Source organism: Xiphophorus maculatus, chromosome 4, assembly GCF_002775205.1.
Source record: "Xiphophorus maculatus strain JP 163 A chromosome 4, X_maculatus-5.0-male, whole genome shotgun sequence".
NCBI classification, from domain to species: Eukaryota; Metazoa; Chordata; class Actinopteri; order Cyprinodontiformes; family Poeciliidae; genus Xiphophorus; species Xiphophorus maculatus.
Window position 1 is genome coordinate 3,269,334 of NC_036446.1, and position 13,780 is coordinate 3,283,113.

The 13,780-nt window shown below is 37.9% G+C and overlaps 1 protein-coding gene across 1 annotated transcript in view; it reads right to left on the bottom strand.

Annotated features, from left to right (window-relative positions):
* Positions 1-13,780, bottom strand: part of LOC102231542 (otogelin) — a 72,996-nt gene that overhangs the window by 32,035 nt on the left and 27,181 nt on the right. Inside the window, exons 15-20 of the mRNA XM_023332320.1 lie at positions 12,536-12,660; positions 11,058-11,270; positions 10,801-10,966; positions 8,016-8,090; positions 6,429-6,472; positions 6,179-6,344 (exon numbers count right to left, since the gene is read on the bottom strand). Coding sequence (XP_023188088.1) covers positions 6,179-6,344; positions 6,429-6,472; positions 8,016-8,090; positions 10,801-10,966; positions 11,058-11,270; positions 12,536-12,660 — 789 coding nt within the window. The remainder of the gene's footprint in view (positions 1-6,178; positions 6,345-6,428; positions 6,473-8,015; positions 8,091-10,800; positions 10,967-11,057; positions 11,271-12,535; positions 12,661-13,780) is intronic.

Sequence of the window (13,780 nt, forward strand, 5' to 3'; positions counted from 1 at the left end):
GGGGAAATATGAGATCAGGAATTCCTGTTTTAAAACAAATCAAACCGAAATTATGCTCAAGGTGCAACTGAGAGATTGTGTATGTCAGGTGACGTAGGCAGGGTTCCTACCGTGTTTTTGTGTCAAAAAATGTTAAAAGTTGCTAAATCTGGTCTGTCTGCTCAATCGTCTGTAGCACTGGATCATTGGAACATCAAGTTAAGCAAGTTTTTTTGGACTTCCTACACCAGAAATACCTCATCCAGCTCACCCAAGAAACTAAGTGCTCCCCCAAAGGAGAGGCAAGTTAAAGTCTCTCCATTGACGAGTGGATCTGGACCAGTCTCTTCTACCCCAAATGGAAGATCTCTAAAAACCTCCTACAATGACTCTGGAACATGGCAGAAAGATGATATCATTCTGCACTCATCTGGGATATGCAAGGCATTGACCATCTTCCTTTGGATGAACCTTAGTAATTATAACCCCATTCTTTCCACCATCAGAGCTCATGGCATCGGGTGAGGAATGTCTTTGCCTCTCAGACATCCCCTTATAAATCTCTCCTTCCTTAATTACTCCGAATGACAGCAGCTCATTCCCAGCATGTCACCTGCTGGTTCTAACCTTCATCCTGGTAATTTCATTTGGCTTTAAACACCTTCAGTCCTTCCAGGTAAAGTGACACAAACAGAACCACATCATCTGCAAACAGAAGCACTAGAGTCTGATTCTCCTAACAAGAAATTCTGTACAAAACAGCTAACAAAGGGCAACACTGAGTCCGATACTAACTGGAATCAAGTCTGTGCCTTTATGCTCGTTGGAATGAATGACCCTTCATTAGAAGGTCCTAAATTACCACCAAGAATTAGATCAGTAAATAAGTCTACTGGAGTTTGTTCCTGGTTCATCTTGGACTCTGGCAGAGATCTCCCTGGTCACCAATCCTGTTTGTGGTGTTAATGGCCTGGATCTCAAGGGGTAGTTATGTGGAGAAGGGTGGCTGGTTTTGGAAAGTCTGAGTCATTGCTTTTTTGTATTTCTATTGGCTTCTTCAAGACATGTTTTCCAGAATGTGCTAAGATGGTTCAGAGCTGGGATAAGAGTCAGCTTCTTTAAGGAACACCAAATACTGAACTTCACTCCGTAAAGGTCCACGTGTTCTTGAAGCAGACAACGGTCAGGACACTAGCCAGGGAACTCCTTGGTATCCTCCATAAATGAGCTGGCATCTGTTGCCAGAAGGCTTTCTTTCATGAATGGGATATCTCTGCAACACAATCTCGAATAAAAGGAGAGCAATAAAATGTATTTAACCAAATTGTTGGAAGGTAATGGCTAAAAAATTTAATCCAAAAACTTAATGCTGAAGAAACGTTTGGTATGCTATCGACTTCCTGTCATCTGAAGTCTGTGAGTTTGCCTTTAGCTTGGACTCATTTGTGTGTTCACTAACAGATGTCGGCTGCCACTGCAGGAACATTCCAGCAAATAAAAGAGAGCTTCAAGGGTGGGCAGCTGTGAATGAAAAGGAATAACACTCGTTCGCTACATGAGAAATCCAGAAAATTAGGATTCTCAGAGATGGAGAGAGAAAAAAAGTCTTTGTCTGGATGCCTGCATTTGCTCTCCTCCACTCTGCAGCACCAGGCTGATAAGTATCTTGTAATATGCAGAACTGAGCTACACTGGCGAGGCAGCAGACAATGACGTGACACACTGAATGGTGCCGCCATAAACCCGAGGTTCATCTGAGTAGAGTTACACGACAGCTGCTAACAGCTTCCTTTATCTGCGCGCCAAGCGGCCGTATTGATTACTCTGATCAAAGATTCTGCAATCACTTATCCTCCCGACCTACCAACATGTCACCCATAAATCTGCACAGCTACAGCCGGTCGGGGTGAATTTAATTTCATGGGACAATAATAAAGGCTCAATTTGAACTCTACAGGGTTAAGAAGTTACCTCATCTAATTTATTATCACAAAATCAAAGCAAAGATTTGTACATTTAATTAGAAATAAAATATTTGCGTCTCTAGTTGGTACCACACACTATTCTCAATTGATCTCAAGTCTCCAGCTGCCTCCAAAGGGTTTTGTTCCAGGATTGTAAATATTTCCTGAATACCACAGCATGACTCAGTCACCACCGTGTATCACCGGTATAAACTACTACATGTAGTTTTGAACATGTTGAAGTTTTCAAAACTACTTCAACATATTTTTTACTCAAGTAAAAATAAAAAGTAGCTGTCGAAGAAATTACTCAAGTAAGAGTAAAAACGTATTTGGTAAAAAGTCTGTTCAAGTACTGAGTAACTGATCAAATTATCAATCATTTAATATTTAAAAATTACATCATCAGAAATTTAAAGTTCAGTGGTAATTTTGTAATTTTAAGGACCAAAATGACGATAATTCATATAAGAAGAAAAAAATAAAGAACATTTTTCCAAATCAGTTTCTGTAAATAAAGAACTGATGAAACTTTAACAGAAACTGCAATCGTGTGTCTTGTGAATATTTGGTTAAAACATGTTTGTTCTTCGTTCAGTGGGTAGAAAATCCAGAAATTATAGTCAAGCAAGAGTTGAGATACTTCATAATAAAATTACTCAAGTAAAAGTAAAAAGCACAGCAAAGTAAAAATACTCCTAAACGTGCATTTTTTCCAAAAAGTTACTCAAGTAAATGCAATTGAGTAAATGTAACTAGTTACTACCCAACTGTGGTTCAGGCTGATGTGCAGCATGACAGAAATATGTGAACAATATCAATAATAATAGCGTAGTTGGCGTTGGAAATGTTTAACATTCTTCTGAATTTTTACTACATTTGTTCCATAATATTTGATTCTAGACGTTGATTTTATTGAACTATGTCCACTGGAAACACCATTTTAATTTCAGGACAGTAATATTATCTTTAAATATTTCTTATAATTTCTTTGACATACTTAACAAGCAAAAACAATGTTTAATCAAAGACGTTTTAATTCAATAATCACTGTCCATTATTGTTTTATTATTTTCTGTCTGTTGGTTGTTCCTTGGCATTAAAACATCTTGCGTCTCCTTTAGGAAGGTTTGCACCTCTTAGGTCTTTCCTGGATTTTTACCAGTTTTTAGCATCCATTACTAACAGATAATGTTCATCTGGTAGTAATTGTATTTGTTTGCAGTCACACGCCTGCTCTTCGATAATTTTCCTCACTTTTAAGCCGACGCAGCACAATCTGCTGTCCTGGTCTAGCAACAAGAAATCTAGAAATGTCTGGATTAATGAGAGAAACATTGTTCCTAAAATTATCAGGTTTAAGGACTAAATCAAAAATCCTGACTTTAAAAAGTGAAGCCAGTGAACTTTTGAACACTATCAGGTAGTTTGGAGAACTGTTGACCAAAACTGGTTGAAAAGTCTAGAAAAAGTCGGGGGGATTTAAGACCTTTGCCCAGCATGATGTGTACATATAAACTGCAAACTGATACCAAATTCCAGGGAACCGCAGGCTTCTGTTTTGGACCTAAAAGTTCAGGTTTATATGAGTTCAGCTGACACAGAATGAGGGAATGAATGGTCGACATTTTGATCATAAACAAAGTGTTCCTTTGTGAACGAAAAAAACACAATGGAGTCCTCAGTCAACACGGCAGCTAATTATTTCCCATTAGAGGTTTCAAAGTCCTGCTGCAGATAAATACCACACAGACGAGTTGAGGTTGCTTTTCAATTTTTATCTTTGTTTTTTTTACTTCTTAAACTAAAGCCCTGCTTTGTGTTGGTCTATTTTCAGTCCCTTAGCTAAGCAGAGAGCGCCGAACTCAGCACAAATCAGCGTTTTCAGCAGATCCACTTTGACTGAGAGGAACCCAACGGAAACCTCTGTTCAGACTGACATATAAACCAACAACTGTTGATTTACTGTAACTAACCCAGCTTTTAAACACAATGCATGGACGGGTGACATTTTACCAAACATTCAGGGTCATTGTCCTCTTGGAAAAAACAGCTTTGTCCAATTATCAAGAAGAAGAAGAAGAAGAAGAAGAATTACTTTATTCATCCCAGCAGGGAAATTATTTCGCAGTTACAGCAAGAATTTTTTATACACAGATTAACACACACACGACGGGAGCTGCGTCTGCAGGCAGCCAGCTGAGCCGGCGCCATTTTTGAAGGAGGACATACGGCAAAGGTCGTCGGGACCGGGAGTCAAACCCGCGACGTCCGCGGGTCTAAGGCCTCCAAATGTGGAGCGTGCTAACCCCATCTGCGCCACCACAGCACTCAGATCAACACCACAGCTGTAGATCTGAGGTGAAGTTGGAGCAGATAAACTTAGGTCCAGCTCGTTTGGTCAGCTGGTTTTACTGCTGTATGCTCTGTACAATGGCTGCTGGAAAAGACAAGTGTTTTGTTGTTGACTTAACAGCCAGAAACCACTTGATGCATTCTTGCTGGTTGTGCAGGAGGCTTTACTTCTGCTTTTGTGTATGGTTGTATAATTGTGCATCTGTTTGCAGCTATTTTAACATGTGAGTGTAAAGGTTGAGTTTTGGAGGCGTGGCCAGCAGCAGCTTATTACATTTAAAGTCATAGAGGCCCAAACACAGCTGATTCTGCAGAACTCACCAAACTAAAATCTAAGAATCATTTTGTACAAAAACGTAATAAACATGTTTTCCTTCGCACTCAGACCCATCCTAACCTGTTCTAGGAACCATAATAGGTCATCTTTAACGTCAAAGCAGGAACCAAAACTCAGGCTGGTGATTCAGGTTGATGGAACCTCACAACCTTTAGCCTCTTCTTCAGAGCTGAATCATCGCTGACCATCAATGAAACGTCTTTGTGGCCAAATTTACCACTAAATAGCTTCCCTCTCAGGTTTCAAGGAGTTATTAACTGAACTTATCAAGGCCTGAACATCAGGTCCAGAGTCTGATGTCACCGTAAAGGTCGTCTTGTTTAATGTGTCGAACAGAAACACCAGTCAGCTTTACACGTCTTAGATGACTTATGAGGCATCTCTGCACATCTCTGACCTTTTCACAGCATCTTGTTGTGTTTCAAATGAACCTGAAAGCCTAAACCACTTATCCAAATTCAAACTTAACAGATGCCTTTTAAAAAAACAGGAAGGATTAAAGGGATCGTTCAACTGAAACGGACCAAAGGTCGTCTGTCTGCATCATCAACTAACTTTAGAGACTTTTCTGTCTCCAACGGATGAATCAGAGAATCCTAACCAACACCAGAAAAATTAAATACAAGTTAATAACATACGTGGCACAAACAGTTAGATCTAGGAAGCATTTACCTTTCTTAAATAGAGCCAGGTTTATTTAAATCAGTCAATCAAGTTTATTTGTACAGCAAATTTCAGGAAGAAGAGAGAGGAAGAAGTGCTTTACATCATAAAAATACCAAAATAAAAAGTCATATAAACACTGTTTTGATGAGATCATAAAAATCATTAAATCACAGCAAATGTTGGTCAACGTTTCTTTTATTATTAATCAAAAGCAGCGGCTTTTAGCCTCGATTTAAATGAATCAGTGTTTCGGCAGTTTTGCAGTTTTCTGTTAGTTTGTTCCAGATTTGTGGTGCATAAAGGCTGGATGCTGCTTCTCCATGTTTGGTTCTGGTTCTGGATGCAGAGCAGAACCAGAACTGTTTATATCAGTACACTTGAAACATAGGAGCTTGTTTTAGGTTAATTTCTTAAAATTGATTTAAAAAGTATTAGTTCCACTGCAAATAATTTCACTTATAACAAGACATTTTTAACATGTTATAAATGAAATATTTTGCCAATGGAACTAGAACTTTTTCATCAATATTGAGGAATTATTTACTGAAAACAAACTCATATATTGTGCTGTAAAGTAACTTGTAAGTTAGTTTTGTGTTATTTCAAGTGAACTGATATATTTTCAATAGAAACTAAACAGTAAATACTTAGTAAAATTGAGAGTTTTTGCAGTGTAAAAATAAAAAAAGTAATAAAAAGTTGTAATCCAGACCAGAATTAATCTGGATTTATGTTCCATTTGTTATTATTCTTACAGGAATCAGCAGAATGTTTGCCTCTCCATGTTTGGTTCTGGTTATGCAGAGCAGACTGGTCCAGCTTGGAGTTTGGTTATTTTCATGAGCTTCGATTCATAATAAATCAAGCTGCTACTCACCCAGGCGGACAGGCACAGCCAGAGATGCAGGGCTCATGCGCAGAGCAGGTGATGTTGAGCAGGTAGGACTCACAGGTGCGCTCACAGGCCACGCCCCTTCCTGCTGATTGGCTGTTCTCCCCATCTGAGCAGTTCAGGTGGAGCTGACCCAGCGGGCAAAGCCTGTCTGCAGAAAGTCGGGAAGAAATTACAGAAAAAATTCTGCCAAAACATCCAAAGCACTAAAAACTGAATCAGGGAATCATCTTACCAGTTTCTCCAGTCTGGGGAACCAGTTTACCATTAAGACACATTCTGTAGGGGAACATCAGGGTACGTTACACATTCAATCATTCAAATATTAAAACCTTTTAAAGAAGAATGAATGTGGGCAGCAACATGGCTGTATGCAGTGTATGCAACGCATAGGGGCGCTGCATAGAGGGGGCGCAAACGATGTTTTTTTCTAATCAGCATTTTATGTACTTAACAGCTGTTTGTGTATGAAATGATCAATAATAGAGGAACAGCACTGATTAGGCGCCCCTGTCCTCTCCCCTCCCATACAGGTAGCTTGGGCAGCGTCCCTTTGAGAAGCGCTGAGGCGAGTTTTTTCTTTTAAATTTGAATTGTAGTGATGCATCAACAACAGGGAGCTAAAGATGGAGCAGCAGGAAAAAAATCTGGAGCACAAAACAGAAAACAGAAGGGGGGAAGGATAAAGTTGTTGGAGAAACAAAGAAAAGCTTTTCAAAGTGGTTGAAAGACAGAAGGTACGTAATGTCAGTGTATCAACAAGAGAGTTGTAAATATTCAGGTTAGCTTACGCTAGCCTAAAATGACAGGCGGTTGTTGTCTCCGCCCGTATTGAACCAAAACGGGATGCGATTTATTCCGTATTGCTATAAATGTCTGACAGACACACCTACCATACACATCTCAACAATAAGTGTAATAATAATGACCAAAACAAAACACGGGAAATATTAGGGTCAGTTAAATTGTCTTTGCGGGACCTAAATGTGTGAAAACATGCTAACAAAAAGCCTCAGACCTGCAGCCACAGGCGGTTCTAGACAGATAACAGAAATGGCTCTTTGGCTCAAATATATTAAATGATGAAATATTGCCCTGTTTTTTGTTTCACTCTTTTTAAATTGCCCTGTAGGCAGCAATTTATTCACATATATGAACATTTATCCTTATTGATACTTTAATTAAAAATGAGTTGTACAAGTTTATGTCATTGGGGCGGCCATGACATGTTCGCATTCACCTCAGAAAATATGTAGTTGCGCCCCTGGCTGTATGCCAGCATAATGAAATGGTAGCATAATGCTACCATTATGATAGCATTATGCTACCATTATGATAGCATAATGCTACCATTATGATAGCATTATGCTACCATTATGATAGCATTATGCTATCATACATCCATATTGTTGCCTTCGAGCAACAATATAAAATGCTGAAATGCTAAAAGGTCGACAGCTTCTGCAATGTTTCTTTCTATCTCTGGGTGGCTCTTCAGCAACATTCAGAAAAATCTCCCATAAAAACACTAAAGCACCAAAATTTAAATTAACTGATTTTATTTAATATATAAATAAGTTTACACAGTTAATACATAAACTAACTGACAGATTAAACAAACAAAGGACGGATGGACTGACGGATGTTTGATGGAGCTACAGCCTGGAAATCCTTGTTTTGTTTTTATTCTATGTTTAATTCTCTCAATCTTAATCTTTTCCAGATTATCTTAATCCAGAATTTTTCTCATTTTGACTGAAGACAATAAAAACCTTTAAACCTGAAGCATCTTGTGAGAAAGAAACTTTAGAGAAGATCTTACTGAACACCTGCTGATGTCAAGATCACGTCTCCGGGTTCGTAGTCGGCTCCGAGGAAACTGCAGGGACACTCGGACCTGAGGAGAAACAGGAGGACGTTACGACAACAAAAACATTAAAAACATGGAATAAAAGGTCATTATTTCACCTCAGTGTGTTCCAGTTCAGTAATAGCACTCAAATTCACCAATGTTCTCCCAATGCACCTTACAACACTGACAGGTCCAGTTTATATATATTTAAAACGCTCCAGTTGTTCAGACAGAATCAGATTCAGTTACACATATTCTAGTTTAACATCAAAACAACAACAGAGTCAAAATGCTTCACATGATAAAAATATGACACAATTTGGTGTTTTTTGCTTCTCCACTGCAAGAAACACCAAATCCTACTGAGTATCTTTTTATAGTTTTTAGTGCAAATATCTTAGTACACTTAAAATAAAAGAAAACTAACTTAAAAGAAACTTTTCAGCAAAATGTAAGGGTTTGTTTAAAATCAATAATTACTTAGTATTGATTCAAATGTATTCGTTCCACTAGCAGATTATTTCACTTGTAACAAGACAATTTTTCTATGTTGCAAGTGAAACATAGAAAAATTGTACCAGCATTTTTTTTTTACTAACACTAAGGAATTATTTACTTAAAACAAACTCTTATATTTTGCTGAAAAGTTACTTTTAAATTAATTTTGTCTTATTTCAGGTGTAATAAAATGTTACAAAATATTACTATACACTAAAAATACTTGGTAAGATTTAGGATTTTTTGAAGTGGCAAAATAAAGAAAGTAATAAAATCAACTTGCAGAAATTTGTAACTTTAAGCAAATTCTGGGAAATAGAACAAAACAAATATAAAAAAACAATGGCGTATTGGGGCCCAATTTTTTTAAAATAATTACAGGAACAAACATATTTATTCTTCATTCTTGTAATTTTATGACTTTATTCTTGACATATTATGAATTTATTCTTATATAGTGTTGACTTTATTCTCGTACGTTATTTTCGTAATATTATGACTTTATTCTCTTAATCTTCTTTTTTGTTTTTTATTTGTTCCTAGTATGGCCCTAATAATGGAATAAAACAAGAATTGTGTAGAAACAATTTGCTACAGAGCTACAAATACAATGAATCTACCTAAATGTGTGAATAGTTATGTTACAGTGAGCTTTACGTTTCCCTAAACAAACCATTAACTGTAAGTGAAGAGGGCTCAGATTTAGAAATGTTTGATCAATGAGAAAACCTCCTTAAAAAGAAACTCATAAAAATAAATACATACAGAAACCACACATTACGTTAAACTGCATCCAGCTTAAAGTCAAATCAGCCTCTGTACTACAAACTCTTTCTCACTGGTTATCAGATATCTGTGTCGTCCCGGCCCGAGCGGGAATGAAAAGGGGGTTTCAGGGTGGATTCCTAGGTGTAACTCTATCACATGCTAAGTAAGGCACTGCACTGCAGTGGGATGTAAAAACTCGGGACATTTAAGAGGAATTAGGCTGCGAGTCTTCCAGGGCGGAGCACGCTGAAAGGCAGAGCGCAATTATGGGGGTCCTCGAGCTCGACAAGGCTTTCCACTTAAGGGCTGACCCCAGATCCAGAGCAGATACAAATATCACTCTGAGAGGGTTTGTTTGGTGGAGAGCTTCCAGCTTAGCAGCCGTCTGCATGGAAAACACTGGAGCTGCTCCAGCAGCCAACACGAAGGTGGAGGTTCAAACTCCTCAGCCGACACCCAAACAATTTTACAGCAAAACAGATCAGAGAGGCATATAAACCAAGTTAAACAACAACAAAAAACTAACTCGCACCAAATAAAGTAACTGTAATGACTGTAGGAACTGAAGGAAAAACTAAAACCGAAGAAGAAATACACTGCAAAAATCTTACTAAGTATTTTTTATGTCTAGTTTCTAATGCAGATGGAATATGTAAAGAAACACTGAATTTTACATTATTCTCACTTTTATTTAGATATAAAAGTGAGAAATAAATAAATTTTATTTAGAAATGTCATAGTATACTTGAAATAAAACAAAACTAACTTACAAGTAACATTTCAGCAAAAAACAGGAGTTTGTTTTGAGTCAATAATTCTGTAACATTGAGGAAAAAGTACTAGTTCCACTAGCAAATTATTTTCCTTATAACATCAGGAAAATGTTAAGGAATTGTCAATATTAAGAAATTAATTAACTTGAAACAAACTCCTAAATCTTATTTTAAAATAACTTGTAGGTTAGTTTTGCTTATTCTAAGTGTAATAGGATATTTGCACTAGAAACTAGACCAAAATTACTTGGTTTACTTGGTGTTTTTACAGTGTAAAAACAGCCCACGGGCTTAAAAAACACCCAGCTGTTTTTTGGCAACAAGTTAACGCTTTTTGGAGCCATTTCAAAAACCTAGCAATTGTTGAGTCACATTCCACAGGCACTCTGCCGTTACCTAGCAACCCCAGCTAAGCCCTGCCCGTTACCTAGCAACCCAAGCCAAACTCCAGCAGAAGGTTTGGTCAGCTGGTTTTACCACCATATGCACTGTACAAAGGCTACTGTGTGAAAACGCTGTGAAAGTGTTTTCACTGCAAAAATATAAAATATTACCAAGTATTTTAGGTTGAGTTTCTGGCACACATATATTACATAAAACTAATTTACAAATAATTTTTCAGCAAGATATAGGAGCTTGTTTTAAGTGAATAATTATTGAATTCTGAGAAAACAGCACAGAATGTGGTCAGGTAAGACCACAGGTGATGGTCTTACCTGTGCACACAGGTGTGTGTTCGGTGGTTGTAGAAGGAGCCCTGGGGGCAGACGCAGCCCTCCTCGCAGTGGCCCCCACAGTGTTGCGGGACGGACAGGGAGGAGCAGCGCCGCTGGCAGGCCGACACACAGGTGCCATACTGCATGGTGGCAGGACAGGTGACAGCTGGGAGAGGATGAAGTTTCATAATAAAGTTATAATTTTATTATGAAAGTAAGAAAAGCAGAAATTAAAGATCTTTTCCCTGAATCCTCACCACAGTCCGATACGTGCGCTCGGAAGTCGACGATGATGGAGAACCTGCGGCAGTGCCGAGCATAGTGGGCCAGGGCGGAGCAGAGGCAGGGCGTGCCACACCTGCAGGTGTCTGCGCGGCACTGCAGGTGGAACGGCGTTGGGCTGAGGTACTCGTGACAGGCGGCGAACAGATCCTGGTTCAGGATGTCACACGTCTCCGAGGCGTAGGTCACTGAGCGCCGGGGGGAAACACAGGAACGAGGTTTTCATCATGGTTCTCACATCACTTCATTTCCCGTTATGCAACTTTCCCAGTAACGAGTTTTAAGGTTCAGATCTGGAGGCATTGCTGAATTATTACTGAGTATATAAAGTTTTCAAAGATTTAAGTTTTGAAAAATATGGATTTTTTTCCACCAATCCTCTCCTTGGTTTTCCATAGCGCAGAGTGATGTCAGCACGCCCAGGGCGGCCATCTTGTTTGACAGCTATTTATCTGGACCTTGATTTCAGGCTATCTTTATGATGGAAAATTAGGGCCAAACTAAGATTTCTACATTTTTATTATGGGAATAAAATCAAAATAATATGAGAACAAAGTGGTAATTTTATGAAAAACAACAAAAGGTAAAATGAGGAATGTTGAGCACTTCGTTAAGTGATACAGTTGTATAAGTTTTGCAGATAATACTAAATACTTAATAGAAATACTTAATCTTTTATTTTCAGTAGCAAGATTTTGAAACAATCATGTAAACAGCTGCGTGTACTTTGAAGAAAGAACCAACAGACGCTAATGAAAAGAAAAACTGATTGATTGATTCAGGCAAAAATAGAGAGCAAACTTTTCATAGGACAACAGGAAGGATTTATATAGTCCAGTGAAATTGCTTTTGAGTTTAAACCACAGTCTGTGATAAAATATCCTGGATAGGGATCTTTAGGTTCAATGCAAAAACACAATTTCAGCAACGCTAGCTGCGCTAATCACAGCTAGCATAACTAAACTTCACTCAGCGTTTAATTTCCATGACAACAGATTCAAATCACCAATGTTTATCCTTTTACACATCACATCATCATTAACTTTTCTAAAAATAAATCTCTCTGATTAGTGCTGGTTTAAGATGTGAGCCATCCAGGCAGTTACCCAGGGCGGCATTTCAGGGGCGCACAATCTCAAAATAGATATAAACACAAACTAACTGCATTTTATTTCATCCCAGAGTCTCAGATAAGTTCCTGCATTTTAGTTTGTTGGAAGTCCCAGAACAACTTGTGTGAAATTATATTGCATATAAAATTCCATCACAAAGACGTTTTAATAAAATCAGCTAAACCACTGCAGGGAAATGTAAGGTAAATGAAACGTCGCATTTCACAAATTTCATGTAGTTTATATTTAACCCCTGAAAATGGGTCAAAGCTGAAACAGAATCAGATATTTAGCATGATTAACCTTTTCAGTAGACAGAAACGCGAGTTAGAGAAACGAACCGGCCTGTTGGTGGGTGTCACAGGGGTCGAGCGGAGGCGTGCTCAGGCTGAGGGAACAGGCCGACGACACCTTCCAGGCATTTCCAAACAGGAGAGGGGTGCTCTCGATCATTCCTGATGGAGATCTGCAGGAAAACCAGGTCGCAGCCTCATCATGGAGCATCATCAGACATTAAAACAATAATCTGGGTTCTTCACAGCAGACTTACACAAGTTGGAGAAGTCATTCTTCCTTAATATTGATTTTAAAAAAACATACCAATTCCACTGGGAGATTTTTTCACTTCTGACTTTTTTTCCATGTTACAAGTATAAAAATCTATCAGTGGAAAGAGTACCAAGGAATTATTGATTTTATAAAACCTCCTGTCTCTTTTTGTAAAGTTACTTATAAGTTATTTAAATTTTTTAAGTAAGATATTTGCACTAGAAACTAGACAAAAAATACTTGGTAAGATTTTGTGTTTTTGCAGTTCCTATTTAGCGCATTAGCATTTTTGCTGACTTTGAAAATGTTTAGCACTTACCTTCCCCTATACTTAGTGCCAGGGCTGGATGATATAAAAAATGTACCACAACATAGGTATTTCTAATCAGTCGATTCTGATAATTATTGATTAGTTTTTTGTTTCAGATATCTGAAATACTGTGAAACTGTTTCCTGTTTTATCCACAGTTTTCATTCCATCCCATTGTTTACATTTTTAAGCAATTATGAATCAGTGGTGAAACATTAAACTGCTGCTGCGCCAGTCCCTTAGCAAGTTGTTGCTAGGTAACCACAGAGTGAGTTAGTTGATGCCACCAAACTAGCTTAGCTAAAGGATTCAAGGATTTTTTATTGTCATTCCACCTTTGATTGTTTGTGGTACAAAATTTGGAGTCAGGTCCCAGAATAATAAATTTGTGTAATAAATAAAGTAATATTACAGTAATATTAAAATATTAGTAAAGTATTAAAGCCTTTCATGCCTACATGTCCCAGAATGCCAAGCGGTTCTAGATCGGAGTTCCAATTCTATATATTAAATATTCTATCATATGTATTATCTATAGATATTGATCACGAGTCTATCTCAATATATATTGTTACTGATCAAACCTACTTTGCAGTTTTATAAACTTTCATTTGAATAAAATTTGACGTCTGTGTTAAAGTTCTGACCCATTTCTGATGTCAGCCGTACGACAGTGATACCAGCAACCCGTCCAGTCCCGTTTTCCCATAATTCATTGCATTTCTCT